The sequence below is a fragment of the Oryctolagus cuniculus genome, chromosome X (genome assembly GCF_964237555.1).
Source record: "Oryctolagus cuniculus chromosome X, mOryCun1.1, whole genome shotgun sequence".
NCBI lineage: Eukaryota > Metazoa > Chordata > Mammalia > Lagomorpha > Leporidae > Oryctolagus > Oryctolagus cuniculus.
The window spans coordinates 10641517-10660145 of NC_091453.1; the positions used below are offsets into that span (position 1 = coordinate 10641517).

General features: G+C 42.8%; 1 protein-coding gene across 1 annotated transcript in view; it reads left to right on the forward strand.

The window, feature by feature from the left end:
- Positions 1-28: 28 nt before the first annotated feature.
- PDK3 (pyruvate dehydrogenase kinase 3) overlaps positions 29-18629 on the forward strand; it is a gene marked incomplete in the record, with an annotated part of 102542 nt that continues 83941 nt past the window's right edge. Inside the window, 1 exon segment of the mRNA XM_070067217.1 lies at positions 29-338. Coding sequence (XP_069923318.1) covers positions 233-338 — 106 coding nt within the window.

Sequence of the window (18629 nt, forward strand, 5' to 3'; positions counted from 1 at the left end):
CTCGCGCGCCGTGTACGTGCAGCAGTCGGCCCCGCCCCCCGGGCGGAGCCTAGGGAAGCCGCGGGCGGCCGGCCGCGACCCGGGAGTTGTCGCGGCTGTGCCCGCGGTGCAGAGATAGAGACGGAGGCCGGGGTGCGTGTCTGCTGAACGTGCCGGATCCGCGCGGCTAGGCTGCGCTAGCCCTCGCGGACGCCTGGGCATCTAGGCAGGTCAGTGCTCTGCTCCAGCGAAGATGCGGCTGTTTCAGTGGCTGCTGAAGCAGCCGGTGCCCAAGCAGATCGAGCGCTACTCGCGGTTCTCGCCATCACCGCTCTCCATCAAACAGTTCCTGGACTTCGGTAAGTGCGAGGCCGCGGGGCCGCTGCCATCCGGGACCTCCGCCCCGCTTCCGCAACCTCCGGGTAAAGTCCGTGGGAACCGCGGGCGGGGCTAGGGAATGCCCAGGGGCTCTCCTCCGGGCTCAGATTTCGGGGCGCGGAAGGGCAGGGCCTGGCCCTCTTACACCCAACCTCCGGGCTGAGCCGGAGACACAAACCGCGTCCGAGAATCCTCATCCCTGGCGGGACTCCCCAAACCTGCCATCATTAGCTTCAGATCAACCTGACATAAACCTCACCGCCCTGAAAACTTAAGAACCCAGTGTGGGTGGCTTTTTAATGTTTTTATTTTTAGAGTTTTAGAGGGGTTGGGTAAGCGCTGTTTAGAAACACCTTGAGGTTGAGAAGATTATGCAATGGCATTTTGTCCCCTTGTTGCTCTGAGGCTGCAGCGGTAAAACTCGAACTGTGGTCTTTAGCATGTTGTGCTAGAGCAGGTCCAGAGCTGCACTGCAAAAGCTTGAAATGTTAGGAAATGCCGACCTGTAGTCTCCTAGCAGCAGAATGGATTGTGTTACAACTCGGGCCTCGGCGCCAGCACCTTTCCCTGCTCCTCTCCTTTGGCGTCCCATCTACCTTCTCCTGGTCGGGTGGGCTAGTGGGCAGGCAGTGGGCAGCTTCCACAGATTGGAGAGGGAGCACAGAAGGCCCAGGCCCTCAACCTGCCAGAGGCCCGAGATCGGAATAGGTTTCCACCACCTCCTGTGTACTGGATCGTGTTTCTCTAGAGTGGGGCCGTTTCACCAGACACTGAATGTGGGGGAGCTGGTTGCGAAACACCTAAAAGTCACACAAAAGTGTGCATCCAAGCATCGGAAAGAGACTAAGTAACCCTGAAGGAAAATAAAATCAGGCAGCAAAGGCATTCTAAACTCTCAAGAGAAAATAATGGGGTATCTCTTCATTTATGTGAATGTCAAAGGGATGGTATCAGCTGGGGAAAAAATAAAACCAAAAAAAGAACCAAACAAAACCCAAAGTGCACAGTACATGGAACATTCCAGAAGACCTGAAATTACAAAATGTGATGTTCATACTTAACAGAATAGTTGGGATAGGAATAAAGTTGACAGCAAATTAAAAAGAAACCACCTTGCCAGAGAATGATGATGAAAGCTAGAGTTCTGTGAGATGTTGATTTTTGCATCTTAAACTTCGTTCCCCAAAGCTTTTCAGTAGTTTGACTCTCCATCCTTAGGCACTTGTGGAATTTTAGAGGGTTGAGGCAGTTCCTCATTTCAGAGTTCAGATAGAAAATGCTGCCATTATTATAATCATGCTTTCCATTTACTTTATGTTTTAGAGAACTCTGGAGGTCTCAACCTTTCATTAGGGTAAACTGAGACAATAAAAGAAAGAAAAGTAATCCAGAAACTCCCAGTGTCTCCAACCCTTGAAGTTTAAGTGATAGCTCTATAGCATGGCTCAAATTTCAATTCATTTATTTCTATAGCAGCTAGTGTCTACCCATGTTAATAAATGTCTTGGCAAGGATGTTATTTGAGTAGGAAAACCACAGTAGGGGATAATGTTATCTTGGAAAACCTATAAGGCCAGTATCTGGAAGTGAATGTTCTAATTCTGACCCTGCCTGGTGGCCTTTGGCTAAGTGACCCATCCTCACTGGGGGGTCAATTTCCTTGTTAATAAAATGTGTAGATTGTATCAGGTAATCTGTAAAGCATAGCCCCCAAACCATATGACTGCAGTTTCAAAGGAAAAGGGATAAGCTCTTAACAGGAAAATTACAGAATCTTTTGATAGATATTCACCATAAAGTCTTCTGACCTATTTTGGGATAGGTGGAAGAATTCATTAAAATTGGATCATGAGAGAAGCATAATAATTTGTCTTTGCCTTTAAGGAAGCACACAGAAGAACTATATATAATTGTAGTGGAATGTGCTGGAAACTACAAGGCTGGTTTTTAGTGCCCGGAGATGAATCAGGTGCTAGTGAGCCTATCTTTAAGAATATGACAACTTAAGGGGATTGTCATACAAAGGCCATTCCTACTACTTCTCTTGGTTCTGTCTCTTGATAACAATTCTTTTGGCAAGTGATGAGGAAATTGGAGATTTCAGAATGGATGGAGGGATTTTTTTCAAGATGCGGGGTGGGGGGGAGCGGCATAGAAACTTTATGCCCCCATGTGATTGCAGAAAACCGAGGAGGAGGGAGGGTTGCTCAAATGCTTAGAGTACTAAGTAGGAGTAGCAGGTGAGTGAGGGGAGCCAGCCTGGCGGGGCTGTGGCAGACTCCTGATTGGCTCTGGAGGGAGTAACTGATGGCTACCAATTCAGTGTATATTTTAAAAGACCTTTGGCACAAACAAAATAGCTGATGGACCATGTTGTCCTGCAGGCTGCCAGTTTGTGAACTTTGTGTCTTTCTCCCTGGGCACTGTACAAATGACGCATACGTTTTGATGAGGGTAACTGGATAGTGACAAGAGAAAGAATGTACACAGTATTTTGGTTGCAGTATTTGTTTTAACCATGTACACAGAAGTTACAGTTCCTGTGGCCACTGAAATAGCTTTCTTAGGCTACTGTATACTACATCAGTGAGTCGTGAGATTGTTTCTTTTGTTAGGAGTGAAGGCTGGGGCAGTCATTTGCCCTAGCAGTTAAGATGCTGCTTAAGACACCTGCATCGCATGTGAGCGTGCCTGGCTACGATTCCCAGCTTCCTGCTAACTCAGACCCCTGGGAGGCAGCAGGTGATGGCTCACTCAGTAGCTGGGTTCTCATCTGCAAGACCTGGATTGAGTTCCTGGCTCCAGGCCTAGGTCCAGCCCCGGCTTTTTGAGACATTTGAGAAATGAATCAGGAGATGGAAGCTCTGTGTCTGTCTCTCTGCCTCTTAAATAAATAAACAATAATCATAATTAAAAAATAAAGACTAACATTGGTATTTTAAAGCAGGGCTTCACAGTCTCAGCGCTCTTCATGTTTTAGGCCCTATCATTGTTGTGAGAGACTGTCATGTGCACTGTGGGAGATTTAGCCACATCCCTGGCCTCAACCCCCCTAGGATGTCATTAGCATGCCCCCATCCCAAGTTGGGACAGCCAGCATATCTAGCGTTGCCAGATATTCCCTGGGGTTCTCATTGTTGAGATCCCTTGTTTTAAAGCATTCAGATCTGTGGTTTTCAGGCTTGGCCTCCTACCTCAAATTTTCTGATGTAAATGGTTTGGGGATGGGTTCAAGGCATTGATACTTTTAGAATATCCCAGGTCTGTCTAAAGCATCAGCAAGGGGGCAGGCATTTGGCACAATGGCTAAGCAGCTGCTTGGGACACCCACATCCTGTGTTGGAGAGCTTGAGTTTGAGTCCTGGCTCTGCTTCTGATCCAGCTTCCTGCTAATGTATACGCTAGAAAGGCAGCAGATGATGGCCCAAATACTTGGATCCTTGCTACTCATGTGGGAGACCTGGATTGAGTTCCTGCCTTTGGCTTGGCCCAGCCCTGGCTGTTGCAGGCATTTGGGGAATGAACCAATACATACAAGTTTGTTCTCTGCCTCTCTACCTTTCAAATAAAATGAGAATAAATAAAGCATTTTAAAAAAATCCCAAAACATCACCAAGGTTAAAAACCATTAAGTTGATGATCTTCCTTCTAATCTACTATCCCCCTTTGATGTGTGTGCAGTGTTTCTCTGTGCCCTTTAAAACAATAAACTCTTGAATTTGATCTTTTCTTGAAATATGGCCTGCCACACAGTTAATGAGTGCAGCAAGAATCACAAGTGTCCTGAATGGATTGTTAGTTTATTTTGACACTAGTCCATCCCAAAGAGTGAGAATTTTTAATTAATTAATTTATTTATTTATTTGACAGGTAGAGTTATAGACAGAGAGAGAGACAGAGAGAAAGGTCTTCCTTCCATTGGTTCACTCCCCAAATGGCCGCCATGGCTGGTGCTACGCCAATCTGAAGCCAGGAGCTTCCTCCTGGTTTCCCATACAGGTGCAGGGTCCCAAGCACTTGGGCCATCTTCCACTGCCCTCCTGGGCCACAGCAGAGAGCTGGACTGAAAGAGGAGCAACTGGGACTCGAACCCAGTGCCCATATGGGATGCCGGCACCACAGGGGGGAGGATTAACCAAGTGAGCCACAGCGCCGGCCCCAAGAATTTTTTTTTTTAATGAGGTTTTCTTTTTGGCCTGGGATTGTAGTCACAGTTGTAAATTCAAAAGATCGAAGCAGAAAGGCCTACTTCCTGCTTCTGTCCAGTGGCCTCCCCTTTTTTGCATAACGGGCAGCCTATATCTTTGTACCTTGTTTTTAAAAACATAGTACATTAAAGAGCTTTTCGTATCTGTTCTACACAACTTCCCTTTTCTTTTTTATGGCTTCTGAGAACTTGGTTATATGGTCATATTGTAGGTGGCAAACTCCCTATTAGTGGCTTGTAGATTGTTTGCAATATTAGCTGTGACAGCAGCACTACAGAGAATTACTGTGTACATTGTAATTTCATGCATGTCTGAGTGCATGTGCGTGTGCGTGTGTGTGTGTATAGAACAGATTTCTAAACATGAAATTGCTGCATCAGTGGGTATGTACATTTGTAATTCTAATAGACACTGTCAGATTGCTTTCTGTCGAGGTTGTCTGTTCACACTGTTTACATTGTGCTAGAAGTTTCTGAGAGTGCTTATTTTCCTACACTTTCAACACGTTGTTGTCAAACTTTTGATAGGTGAAACAAATATCTAGGTAGAATTTTTTCCCCCTTGGGAAAAAAATTTCTTCATTTTGGCTTTTTATTATAGAAAATTTTAAACATATGCAGAATGTAGACTAGTATGATGAACCCCTGGATTCATTTTATTGATATTCATGTACTATTTGCCTCTGGCTATTATGTATATATACAGTGTGTTAGGTTTTTTTTTTTTAACCAGTCATGCTTTGTTCACAAAGATAATTTTTTTTCTTTAATCTGTTCTTTAAAGCTTTAGTAGAACCCCTAAAAAAAGAACCCCTATATGAAAATTATTAGGTCTTTTAAATGTGTTGGGAAATTATTGCTCTGTGACAACTTTTTCTGTCCTATGATATTTTCTGTATAGGTTTTTGGTCTCTTCTAGAATAAATGTGTTTTGTTATATTTTTCTAGAAAATTATCCTAGTCATGGAAGCTTTTAGTAAGTCAATTTGGATAGCTGAGAGAGTAGTCAATATATTAGCAATCTCATTTTTCTCTAGCTGCTTCCTTTTTGTGTGTGTGTTTGTTTAGGTAATTTTTTTGGTTGGATTTATTAGTTTTATGACTTTTGTTTTCTAGTTCATTGATATCTACCTTGACTTTATTCATTTCTTCTGATCTACTCAGGTTTATTCTTTTTTTAAAAAATTGCATCTGAGTTTCTTTGCTGCTGGGTTATTTATGTTAGTATTTCAGGTTACGGTTAGTCCTCTGAGCACTGCTTTTGCACCTAATGTTTTGAATCCTTTTCCTTCCTCCAGCTCTTCTGCATCCTAGATTTTTATTCTTCTACAACCTAAGAATAGTTTGAGGGAGCTTTAAAATCTCTTGTGTAGGTGCAGTCTCTATTTTTATTTTTGTTTAGTTTTGCTACATAGTGATCGTAGAATGTTTTCTGAATTATTCTGACTTCCTTATGTTTACTTTTAAGCCCAGTATATTGTCATTTTCTGCATATGTTCTTTGGGCAGTAAAAAAAAGGTTATGCTCTCTTCTCAGATTACAGTTTGATATATCAGATGAACTATATTAATTATGTTACTTAGGTCTTTTTTTTTTTTTGACAGGCAGAGTGAACAGTGAGAGAAAGAGACAGAGAGAAAGGTCTTCCTTTTCCATTGGTTCACCCTCCAATGGCCACCACAGCTGGTGCGCTGCGGCCGGCGCACCACGCTGATCCGAAGCCAGGAGCCAGGTGCTTCTCCTGGTCTCCCATGGGGTGCAGGGCCCAAGCACTTGGGCCATCCTCCACTGCACTCCCTGGCCACAGCAGAGAGCTGGCCTGGAAGAGGGGCAACCAGGACAGAATCCGGCGCCCGGACCGGGACTAGAACCTGGTGTGCTGGCGCCGCAAGGCGGAGGATTAGCCTATTGAGCCGCGGCGCCAGCCCGTGACATGTACTCTTTTAGCATTACACAGTGTTGCCTTTTACCAGTTGAATGCTCTTTGGCCTGGATTCAACCCTATTTGACATTGAAATCTAGTTCCCTATTTTCTTGTTTACCTTTCCTGGTACAGCATTGCTGTCCTTTTATTTTCAATCTTTTTGATTACTTGTTTTAAATATGTCTCTCAATGTAGTATAGAGGTGAATTGCTTTGTGACTTGACCTTTTGTGACTTGTTTATATGACACATCTGTCATCTGTAATAAAAGTCATCTAGTTTTCTTTTGCTTTCTGTTTTTAAGCTCTATTTTTCTACCATGTTGTGTATTTTCTTTGCTTTGTTTTTACCATATTTTTTAACAAATAATTGAGTTTGAATTTTCGCTTCCAGTGATTATAATTATCATTTTATTTCTTTAGAGCATCTTTGTCCTGTGTGGTTGCCACCTCCCAGCCATATAAGCCTCTTGAGCACTTGAAATGTTGCTAGGGACAGGCATTTGGCATAGTGGTTAGGATGCTGGTTTAGATACCTGTGTCCCATGTCTGAGTTCCTGGGTTTACATCCTGGCTCTGGCTCCTGATTCCAGATTCCTGCTAATGGAGACCTGGGAGGCAGGCAGTGGTGATGCCTCAGGTGTTTGGGTCCTTGCCATCCATGTTATTGTAGGCATTTAGGGAGTGTACCAATGGATGAGCTCGATCTTCCACCTCCTTCTCTTCTTCGCTCTATGTGTCTCTTAAATAAAAAAAGTAAAACTCAGTAAATACCTTAAAAATTAAATATGGCTATTGTGGATGAGAAACTGAATTGATTTAATTTAAAACTGATACTTGCTTTGGTTAACCTTTAAGTATGTTTTATGTTTAAAAGAGGTTAGACATTTGAGTTCACCTATGAACTGTAAATTTTATGAAGTCTAATTGTAAGTCAATTATTTATGATAAAAATTGAACTTCTGAAATGAGATATGCTTAAGTATAAAATGCACACTGGATTTCAAAAAATATAGAACTAGGGGCTGGTGCTGTGGTGCAGCGAGTTAATGCCCTGGCCTGAAGTGCCGGCATCCCATATGGGCGCCAGTTCTAGTCCTGGCTGCTCCACTTCCGATACAGCTCTCTGCTATGGCCTGGGATAGCAGTAGAATATGGCCCAAGTCCTTGGGCCCCTGCACCCATGTGGGAGACCCAGAGGAGGCTCCTGGCTTCATATCGGTGCAGCTCTGGCTATTGCAGTCATCTGGGGAATGAACCAGTGGATGGAGGACCTCTTTCTCTGTCTCAACATCTCTCTGTAACTCTTTCAAATAAATAAAATAAATCTTTAAAAAAACATATAAAGCTAGTAAAATGTCTCAACACATTTTTATTCATTACTTGTTTTTTTAAAGAGATTTATTTATTTATTTGAAAGTCAGAGTTACACAGAGAGAGCAGGAGAGGCAGAGAGAGAGAGATAGGTATTCCATCCGTTGGTTCACTCCCCAATTGGCCACAATGGCTAGAGCTGTGCCAGACCGAAGCCAGGAGCCAGGAGCTTCTTCCAGATCTCCCACAAGGGTGCAGGGGCCCAAGGACTTGGGCCATCTTCTACTGCTTTCCCAGGCCATAGCAGAGAGCTGGATCGGAAGTGGAGAAGCCAGAACTTGAACTGGCACCCATATGGGATGCTGGCACTGCAGGCAGTGGCTTTACCTGCTATACCACAGCACTGGTCCCTCATTACTTGTTAAAAAATAATCATATGGATATGTTGGGTTAAGTAAAATGAAAAAATGTTCATGTTTCTTTTTATGTTCATGTGGCTACTAGGAAATTTAAGATTATATATGTGGCTCACGTTTATTGGACAGTATGACTTCAGGTAGTATATATTAATTCCTTATTAAGAGCAATGGAAACATATTTTAAAGCTTAAAAATCAACATTTATTGATTTAATTTCTTAATATAACTTTGATGTGTCTTGTTCCATTGTTTTTTTCTGTGAACCTTGCTGGATGTTTTGGACAAATTTATTGTCCTTGAATGGCAGTTAATGTTACAGTGGCTTCTTGTTATATCTGTGCAAATTTGAGTTCAGTCTTTCTCTTTACTGGTGGCTATGAATTAAAAATTCTCTTGGTGACATAAGAAAAGGAGAACTTAGTCTGTAATGACATAAAGATAGAACTGAGTGTTTAATAAATTGGTAGGAAATGATGCACATTTTCATTTGTACTAGCTTTTTTGTTTTAAGAATTATTTTATTTATTTGAAAGAGTTACAGAGAGAAGTAGAGCCAGAGAGAGAGAGAGAGAGAGAGAGAGATAGGTCTTGCATTCCACTGGTTTGCTCCCCAAATGATGGCAATGGCCAGAGCTGAGCTGATCTGAAGCCAGGAGCCAGGAGCTTCCTCTGGGTCTCCCACGCAGGTGCAGGGGCCCAAGCACTTGGGCCATCCTCCACTGCTTTCTCAGGCCATAGCAGAGAGTGGGATCTGAAGAGGAGCAGCCGGGACTTGAACTGGTGTCTAAATGGGATGCTGACACTGCAGGCAGGGGCTTTAACCTGCTTTGCCACAGCGCCGGCCCCTGTACTTGCTTTTCATCTTTCAGTGTCACACTGTCCACTTGTGGTTTCTTCATTTAACTACTTTCTTTTTTTTTTTTTTTATTTTTTTTTTAATTTTTTTTATTTTTGACAGGCAGAGTGGACAGTGAGAGAGACAGACAGAGAGAGAAAGGTCTTCCTTTGCCGTTGGTTCACCCTCCAATGGCCGCCGCTGCAGCCGGCGCACCGCGCTGATCCGATGGCAGGAGCCAGGATCCAGGTGCTTTTCCTGGTCTCCCATGGGGTGCAGGGCCCAAGCACCTGGGCCATCCTCCACTACACTCCCTGGCCATAGCAGAGAGCTGGCCTGGAAGAGGGGCAACCGGGACAGAATCCGGCGCCCCAACCGGGACTAGAACCCGGTGTGCCGGCGCCGCAAGGTGGAGGATTAGCCTATTGAGCCACGGCGCCGGCTCTCATTTAACTACTTTCATCCTACTCCCCTATTACTTGTTTTCTTGCCCTATTACTTGTGCATGGTCGCACTTGTATTAAACATGTTCGCTCCTGCCTCCTTTCCCTTCGTTTATCCCACAGTGCCTCTGCACAGGGTAAGCACTTACCTCCTGGGATTGCGGCCTTGCGCTTCCTCAGCTCAGCTTGCTCTGCTCAGAGTGGGGGCTCCATAAATGCTGATTGCTGATGGAGTGCCTGACTCCACATAGGGTGTATTAAACATGGTGGAACTTTAATTTAGTTAGTTATTATATATGTTTAAATACAGTATCTTCTGCATAAAGCCGCCCAGAAGCAGTTTGTCTGGCAATGCTGCCTTTTTGGCGCAGAACTGCTCGTATTTTGATTTCTACCATAATCTTTCTGTGAATCTCACAGTCTTCAGCTACTAGAAGGCAGCAACCAGTTTCCCTGTTCTTACTGTTGTTGAGGTCCAAGGGCTCGGTTGCCTTCTTTAGAAAGTATTTGAAGATTCAAATACCCACCAAGAAGTTGACTTTGGTTCCAAATGACTACTCTTTGCAAAGTCTCAGCTTTTTAAAGTCATTTTGTTCCTGAAGCCTGATTACCTCTGGGGAGAGCATTGTTTCTGGTCCTGGAGAAGATGAAATTGTTTCCTTAAAAACACATTAGGAGACTGGCGCTGTGGCTCACTTGGCTAATCCTCCGCCTGCGGCCCAGCGCCCCGAGTTCTAGTCCCGGTTGAGGCGCTGGATTCTAGTCCCGGCTGCTCCTCTTCCAGTCCAGCTCTCTGCTGTGGCCTGGGAGGGCAGTGGAGGAAGATGGCCCAAGTGCTTGGGCCCTGCACCCGCATGGGAGACCAGGAGGAAGCACCTGGCTCCTGGCTTCGGATTGGCGCAGCACCGGCTGTAGCGGCCATTTGGGGGCTGAGCCAACGGAAAAGGAAGACCTTTCTCTCTGTAGCTCTCTCTCTGTCTAACTCTGCCTGTCAAACACACACACACACACACACACACACACACATTAGGAAAGGGGGAAAAGATCTCACTCTGCTTCCAAGTGTGTTTATTTTGTATCTCTACTATGTATGTCATATATATTTTTTGTAAGCCAAAATGTTTTTCTGCTGTGCAGTGTTGCCAAGAATTAGACAAACCTGTTTGGAGACAGAAACCAACTATTCAGAATCAAAGGGGAAGAGAATAGTTTAGGGTAAAGATATCTCAAATGACTTATCGGATCTTGGTTGGTTTTTATGTTTAAGGAAAGAATTGGGCTTTGGGACCTTTAAGATCTGATAGGGCTGGATTTTCATATAACCTGATTTCTTGGGCTCCAGGACATCTTTAAGGCATACCAATTGTACGTCTGGCTCCAGTGCCTTCATGGTACTTGAGTATGTTTTGTGTGCTGGTGAATGGGAAACATAGCCACACTTATTATTACCTATTGATGGCTGGGTGGGAGGAATCCCAGCAAGCTTTTGGGAAATTGACCAGACTATTGGCAAGATTTGGGAAACTTTAGTTTTGTCATTGGATGTCATCACAAAGCATCACTTCTTTCCCTGTTCCTTTATGATGTATGGACATTCAATTACTTTTCTTGTGTGATACTTCAGTTTCAGAGTCGGGCAAATTCTTGTGTTTTTAGAATACTCTGCTCTAAGATAATATATCAAAGTATAGTCTTACCACCAGGCTTTTTTTAAATAGATAGACTTCATTTTGTTTAAAGATTTATTTATTTGAAAAGCAGAGTTAGAGAGGCAGAGAGAGAGAGAGAGAGAGAGAGAGAGAATCTTCCTCCACTGGTTCACTTCCCAAATGGCCACAACAGCTGGGACTGGGCCAGGGTGAGGCCAGGAGCCAGGACCTTATTCTTTGTCTCCCACATGGGTAACACGGACCCAAGGACTTGGGCCAACCTCCGCACATGAGCAGGGAGCTGGATCAGCAGTGGAGCAACTTGGACTTGAACCAGTACCCATATGGGATGCTGGCATTGCAGACAGTGACTTAACCTGCTGTGCTACAATGCCAACCTCAGTAGACTTTATTTTTAAGAGTAATTTTAGATTCACAGCAAAATTGAATAGAAGGTATAGTGAATTCCTACATCTTCCTCCCTCAACACAGCGTCTGCCACCATCAACATCCTGTGACGGTCTGGGACATTTGTTAAAATTGATGAATCAGCAGCGACCCATTATTCTCATTCTGTGAGTTTTGATAATACCTGTCTTTGTAAATAAAGTTTTACTGGAACACAGCTATGCCCATTCATTACATATTGTCTGTGGCTTTTGTCTCTCCACAGCGAGAGAGTTGAGTAGTTGCCAGAGATAGTATGGCCCACATAGCCAGAAATGTTTACCATCCGGTTCTTTTCAGAAAGTTTGCTGATCCCTTGTCTAAGATAATTCAGTTCCCAGTTTAAAGAACTGAGCAGTGATTGCTCCTGATTTGCATTTCAGTGGTGAAGCTCTTTTTGTCCTGTGTGCTAGTAACACTGAAACTCCCCTATCTGGATTGTGTGTCACTTCCGTGGGAGCCAAGACTTTTCCGGGTAATCCAGTGGTTCACCCCTAGGGTATCTAGCTTTGAATGGAATTACCATGTCAAAGGGTTTGAGGGGACTTACAGCTTTAATTTACAGGCTATCAGCAAAGTGTATCAGTTTCTTCACAGCCCTGCCAAGTGAGGTTTTATTATTTTAATTGTTTAGCAGGTATGGTAGGCACTAAAAGTTTTTTCCCTGCTTGAGACTGCATTTTGTTGTGTGTAAAATGCCTTTGATATTTTAGTAAATGGACTCTGGAGTCTTAAGCATTGTCATGAATTGTTTGTGTATGCTAATAAATTAGTCAGTGTTCACATTGATTAGCACATTACTGAAAATGTGCCAAGGGGACTGTGGGTGGATTACCCGCTGTTCCTAGATTTTCTACCTAGAAAACAGTGTCATGTAAACTGGCATTGAAACTAGCATTGAGATGCCTCCAGTTAGTCCATTTTGCTTTTATAGCAGGGGGACCAGTTTACCTCATTACTTCCCTTTGTGGCAGAGCTGAGTCTGATTGTGACCCATAGTAGGTGTCCTTCATATCCCTCAAGGAGAACCTTGCTCCTGGTCATTGTCTCATTTTAACTCTGAGATTATACCTTCTGTTATAATGAATGGCACAAAAATTATAGTAAATTATTATGTTTACACAGGTCACTATTTATAGTTCCTCTAATTGAATACTTTGGATTCTAACTCAGTGGTATGTTATTTCCCTAAGGGTCACTCAAAGAGTTATGATTTTCTTTTCATTCTTAGACTTGATCTGTGGTTTTACTCAACTGTTGTACCAGTTGTAACTTTCTCTCTTAGTAGGGCACGGGGGTCAGTGTATAATAGTCTTACTGTTGAGAATAGATTATCATCTCTGTAACATTTTCCCATACCACGAAGTTAAATATTTTCCCACGTGTTGTTGGCCAGAAAACAGTAAGGCGCTTTGAAATTTGTAACATATGTATCTTTTTCCAACAATTGTTACATTTTCATACTGAGCAAATCATACTCAGTCTCCCTTCTCTGTACTTTATCCTGGATTACTTCTAATAGAATAGGATGCGTCCCTAATCTTGGCAGCACATGTTCCTGAATACCTGATGTGGACTTCATTAAGTTTGGTTGGTTTCTCCTTGTGATTCTGTGATTAAATGGGAAAGTGGTGGTTGCTATATTACTATTGCCTTACTGGTCACATAATGTGCTAAGTCAGCACTTTACTTGTAATAAGCTCTTCTGGGAGGAAGCTGCTTGCCTCACAGTGGGTCTCCCATTATCTAGAAATTGTCCTTCATGAACAGGGTACAGCTTCCTTGATTATTGCACACCCCACATTCTGTACACATGGTAGATGTCATCTGTGGCCTTTGTAGTCATCTTCCTGCTTCTTTGACTTAATGTTGGCTTAAGTGAAGTTGTTTGAGAAGGAAATAAAACAGACTCTGTATGTAACTGCAAAAGGTTCCATCAACCCAGATGTCTGTCAGCTGATGAATGGATAAAGAAATTATGGTATATATACACCGTGGAATACTACACAGCAGTAAAAAAAAGAAACCCTTTCTTTTGCAACAAAATGGATGCAGTTGGAAACCATTATACTTAGAGATATAAGCCCGTCCCCAAAAGACATACTGTATGTTTTCCCTGATCTGTGGTAACAGAGTACCTAAAATGTAATGTATAGGAGTGAAATGGATATTTTGAGATTCGATGATTGTTTACAGCCCTTGTCTCTGTTGAGGAACAGTGGTTTTTTTCTTCATACTATTTGTTGAACTCTTTCCTTAGTGTATGGTTAATCTGATGACTGTAAAATAAACTGAAAATAGGTCATTGTAAAAACTTAGAGTGGGAATAGGAGAGCGAGGAAGAAGGGTGGGAGCATGGGTGGGAGGGAGGGTAGGGTGCAAAGTATCATTGTGTTCCTAAATCTGTATATATGAAATACATGAACTTTGTATACCTTAAATAACAGTTTTGTTTTTTTTTTAAGAAAAGGATTCCTTAGATTCAACTAGCACTTATTGAGTACCTACCAACATTTGGCTGTAACACGTAGTATCCTTCACTTCTCACAACAACCATACCAATTTTAGAATTAGGAAACTCAAGCTTCAAGTAGATAGGTAAATTACACACACGGGGCTAGTGCGGTGGCGCAGTGGGTTAAAGCCCTGGCCTGAAGCACCGGCATCCCATATGGGCACCGGTTCTAGTCCCGGCAGCTCCTCTTCTGATCCAGCTCTCTGCTATGGCCTGGGAAAGCAGTGGAAGATGGCCCAAGTCCTTGGGCCCCTGCACCCATGTGGGAGACCTAGAAGCTCCTGGCTCCTGGCTTCAGGTCGGCACAGCTCCGGCCGTTGCGGCCATCTGGGGAGTGAGCCAGTGGATGGAAGACCTCTCTCTCTGTCTCTACTTCTTTCTGTAACTCTTTCAAATAAATAAAATAAATCTTTAAAAAAAATTACACACACAATGGGTGGTAAAGCCAGGTGTCTGCCCACCTGGTAACCTTTTTTTTTTTTTAATTAAGATTTTTATTTACTTATTTGAGAGGTAGAGCTACAGACAGTGAGAGGGTGAGACACAGAGAAAGGTCTTCCTTCTGTTGGTTCACCCCCCAGATGGCCACAACGGCCGGAACTGCGCTGATCCGAAGCCAGGAGCCAGGAGCCTCTTCTGGGTCTCCCATGCAGTTGCAGGGGCTCAGGGACTTGGACCAGCAGAAAGTAGGATTGGAAGAGGATCAGTCGGGACTAGAACCGGCACTGCTATGGGATGCTGGTGCCGCAGGTGGAGGATTAACCCACTGCACCATGGCGCTGGCCCCCCACCTGGTCATCTTGCATCCGCTTTATAGCTTAGAGAGAAGGTGCTAGGTTGGGTGCAGTACCTGAACAGAGCAACTGAAGGAAGGAAGCAACAAGTGCAGTGTCATTGCTTGTTAAGCATCGGCATATCCTGAAGTACAGGTATTTCCTTCATGAATTCTGCAATTTTTATCGTCCTCATCGAGGAAAGAAGAAAAAAGAGAGTTGATAATACTGAGAAGTCGCTTATAGATTGTATTTGTGGCCAGTTTCCTGAGAGATGGAAACAAAACTCAAACACTGACATAGTCACTAAAAATATATGGGCAAACCAAAAATTCCAGAAGCTGTATAGCCGTGGTTTGATGAATGCTTTGACTTGTCTATGAGGATGATGGGAGTCCTCAGTCCTGACTGCTAGTGAGAATCATCTGGGGGGCTCCTTAAACCTGGTGCCGCCTGCCCGACGTAGAGTGGTTCAGTCAGCCTCCGGGGTGGGGTCTAGGCACGGGTTCTTTTGAGTTATCCAGGTGATTGTAATGTGCTTCCACTTAAGGATTACGGTGTTAGATTCTCCAAAAGGTTTTTCCAAGAGCTGTGAACCATTTTAGGAGATAGTCTATGAAATGTCAATGGTTGGCACTTCAGTATACTGGAGTCTGTTGGCATAAGTTGAACATCCTTGATTTAGAATGAAATAGAAACTGAGAAGTGTTGGGAAATTGCAAAGACCGTAGTAACTACCTTTGAGGAGCTCATTGATAAATGAGAAGTTGGGACAAACATGAGGATACTTCACAAAGTTTATGGAAAATGAAAATAAAGGATAAGTTTATTTTGATGCAAAAGATTTTGAAATCTATGCAAATAAGGGTTCTTCAGAAAGTTTGTGAAAATGTATGTTATGGAAAAACTGCATGAACTTCAAAGTTTTTGCACAAAAAAAACCACATCTTTTAATTCCATTTTCCATAAACTTTTTGAAGTCTCCTCAGACATACATTTATATATGTTAGCCAAAATCTGTGAACCCTGTGATGTTGTGGTATCTTTTCTTCTGTCCCTACCTTCTTCTGAAAAGTTTTGAAAAAGGGATACTTGGGGCTGGCGCTGTGGCACAGCGGATTAACACCCTGGCCTAAAGCGCCGGCATCCCATTTGGCAGCCGGTTCTAGTCCCAGCTGCTCCTCTTCCAATTCAGCTCTCTGCTATGGCCTGGGAAAGCAGTGGAAAATGGCCCAAGTGCTTAGGTCCCTGCACCCATGTGGGAGACCCGGAAGATGCTCCTGGCTCCTGGCTTCGGCTTGGCACAGCTCCAGCCGTTGCGGCCAGTTGGGGAGTGAACCAGCGTATGGAAGACCTCTCTCTCTCTCTCTCTCTGCCTCTCCTGCTCTCTCTGTGTAACTCTGACTTTCAAATAAATAAATAAATCTTAAAAAAAAGAAAAAGGGATACTTTCTGGGAACATGTATGGTGCTAAGCCAGTTGCCCTTTATCCAAAGTCTCCTGGGGCTTTCTGGATGGAGAACATGGAGAAGAATAAATGTCAATGTGCATACTTTTTTCTTGATTTCCGCCTCATTTACTTGGCTGTTTACCCTTAGCACTGCTCTCCTGAGTGCTCCCAGAATTTGTGTTACTAGACAAAATTGGTGCAGGATAAATAACTATAAAGTATAGAGACATAAAGTAAAATCTTACTCTCTCAGACTCATTCAGTGGGAGCTTGAGTTTAGGGATAGCCTGTAACCTCCCCAGTTTTACACATGAGATAGTTGCAGCCCAAGTAATGAAGGGACTGTTCCAACCATCAGCTGGCCGTTGATAGTACATTCTGGCCACATTTTCTAAAGGGAACCAAAAATTATTTGCAGGAGGCCAAGAAGTTTACATCTGTGTACCACTTTGTCCATACACAACAGTTGACAGAGTTAGCTGTAATTCTCAATACATTCATGTGAAGTGGATGTTTTCATTTCTTAGATGATGAGGCTAAAGCTTAGATGGTTTAAGTCCCTTACCTAAGCAGAGTCAGGGGCAAAACTGTAGTTAAAATACAGGTAGGTTGAGCTTTTAAATCTATGCGCTTTACAGTTGAATATAATATACCATTGCCTCCAATGCAGTTCTTTATAGAAAACATAGTGTCTATTGATAGTGCTGTAGTTTTGTCTAAATTTGTTCTGTTACACATTAGGAAGTGGCATAATCTAATGCTCACCTAGTTTTATCATTTCGGAACTATCAGTCTGCTATCTACTCTGCTTGCATTGACACAGTTCTGATTCCAAAGACCACCTTGTTGTCTCTGGGAGTATGTGAAACAGTATATACAGACTTGTATTCACATCTTAATTTCTGGGGCCTCCCAGTAGTGTTAGCTTGGAGAAATCACTTAATCCCACTATATTTCAGTGTCTTTATCCACAAAATAGAAATTATAGCACCTAATCATCAGGTTGTTGCATGATGAGATTGAGAACATGCAGGACACAATGCATGGAACATGGCAGGTGCTCAGTAGATGTTAGTTATGATTTAATTATTAGAAACAAAGTGACACAGCACTTCCTGGATGAAATCAGCTTCCTGCTAAGAATAAAAGCTGAGCTCTTAACCTTGAATTTTAATTATTTTCAAGTTTGTTGGCTGAAGGTCTCAGCTGTAGAAACTGATCAGTTTCCAAGAAACACAGCACTTTCAGCACATTTGTGCTGTGAGTGTGACTGACTTTGGGCTCCCTTAATTCAGTGTGATGGCTAACTGAACGTTTTGTTTCAATTAACCTCCAAGATGGGTACATTGTGACCTTTACCAAGCTATTCCTGCTTCCATGACAACAAGGCCTCCTGTGAGCCACCAGTTTACCATTAGGAGTAGGTCCTACTCCCCCTTCTGGAATTAGGTTGATATGTGTGGCAGCCTTGGATACATAGCAGTTGTTACTCATGCCCTGTCTGCTCACAGCTCTGTTTGTGATATCAGTTCTGTACACATCCGTGCTGCTTCTTTCTGCTTTCCAGCCTGACTCATCATATTGACTGCTATTGCCACTGTAGCATCACCTTTTACTTCTCTTTTGATTCTTCTCCTAGCTTTAATTTTTTAAATACCCTCAATCAAGTATATAGAATGAAATTGATCTGTAAGAGGAATTTACCATTAGCATCCCTAATCTGAAAATCCAAAATGCTTCACAGCCCAAATCTTTTTGAGTGATCACATGATGCTACATGTGGAAAATTCCACAGCTGACCTCATGTGATGGGTCACAGTCAAAATGCAGGTGCACTAAAAATATGATATAAAATTACTTTTTAGGCTATATGTATAAAGTGTATATAAAACATAAATGAATTTCATGTTTAGATGTGGGTCCTATCCCCAAGATATCTAATTATGTATATGCAAATATTCCAAAATCTGAAAAAATACCCAGTCCAAGACGTTTCTGGTCCCAATCATTTAGGGTAAGGGGTAATCAGCCTGTATCAGCAAATGTTATTTTGAACCCCTGAATTTTGTTTACAATGATAAGGTTATTCTTAAGCTTACTAGATGCTTTAATTTTCAGTTGCAATTAAAAAATATTTATTGAAGTTCAGTACACCAGGTAGTGTGCTAAGTGACTATTCAGTTTTCTTTTTAAAACATTAAATTTTTTTAAATTTAATGTATACAAAATTTCATGTATTTTATATATACAGACTTAGGGCATGGTGATATTTCCTACCCTATCCTCCCTCCTGCCCAC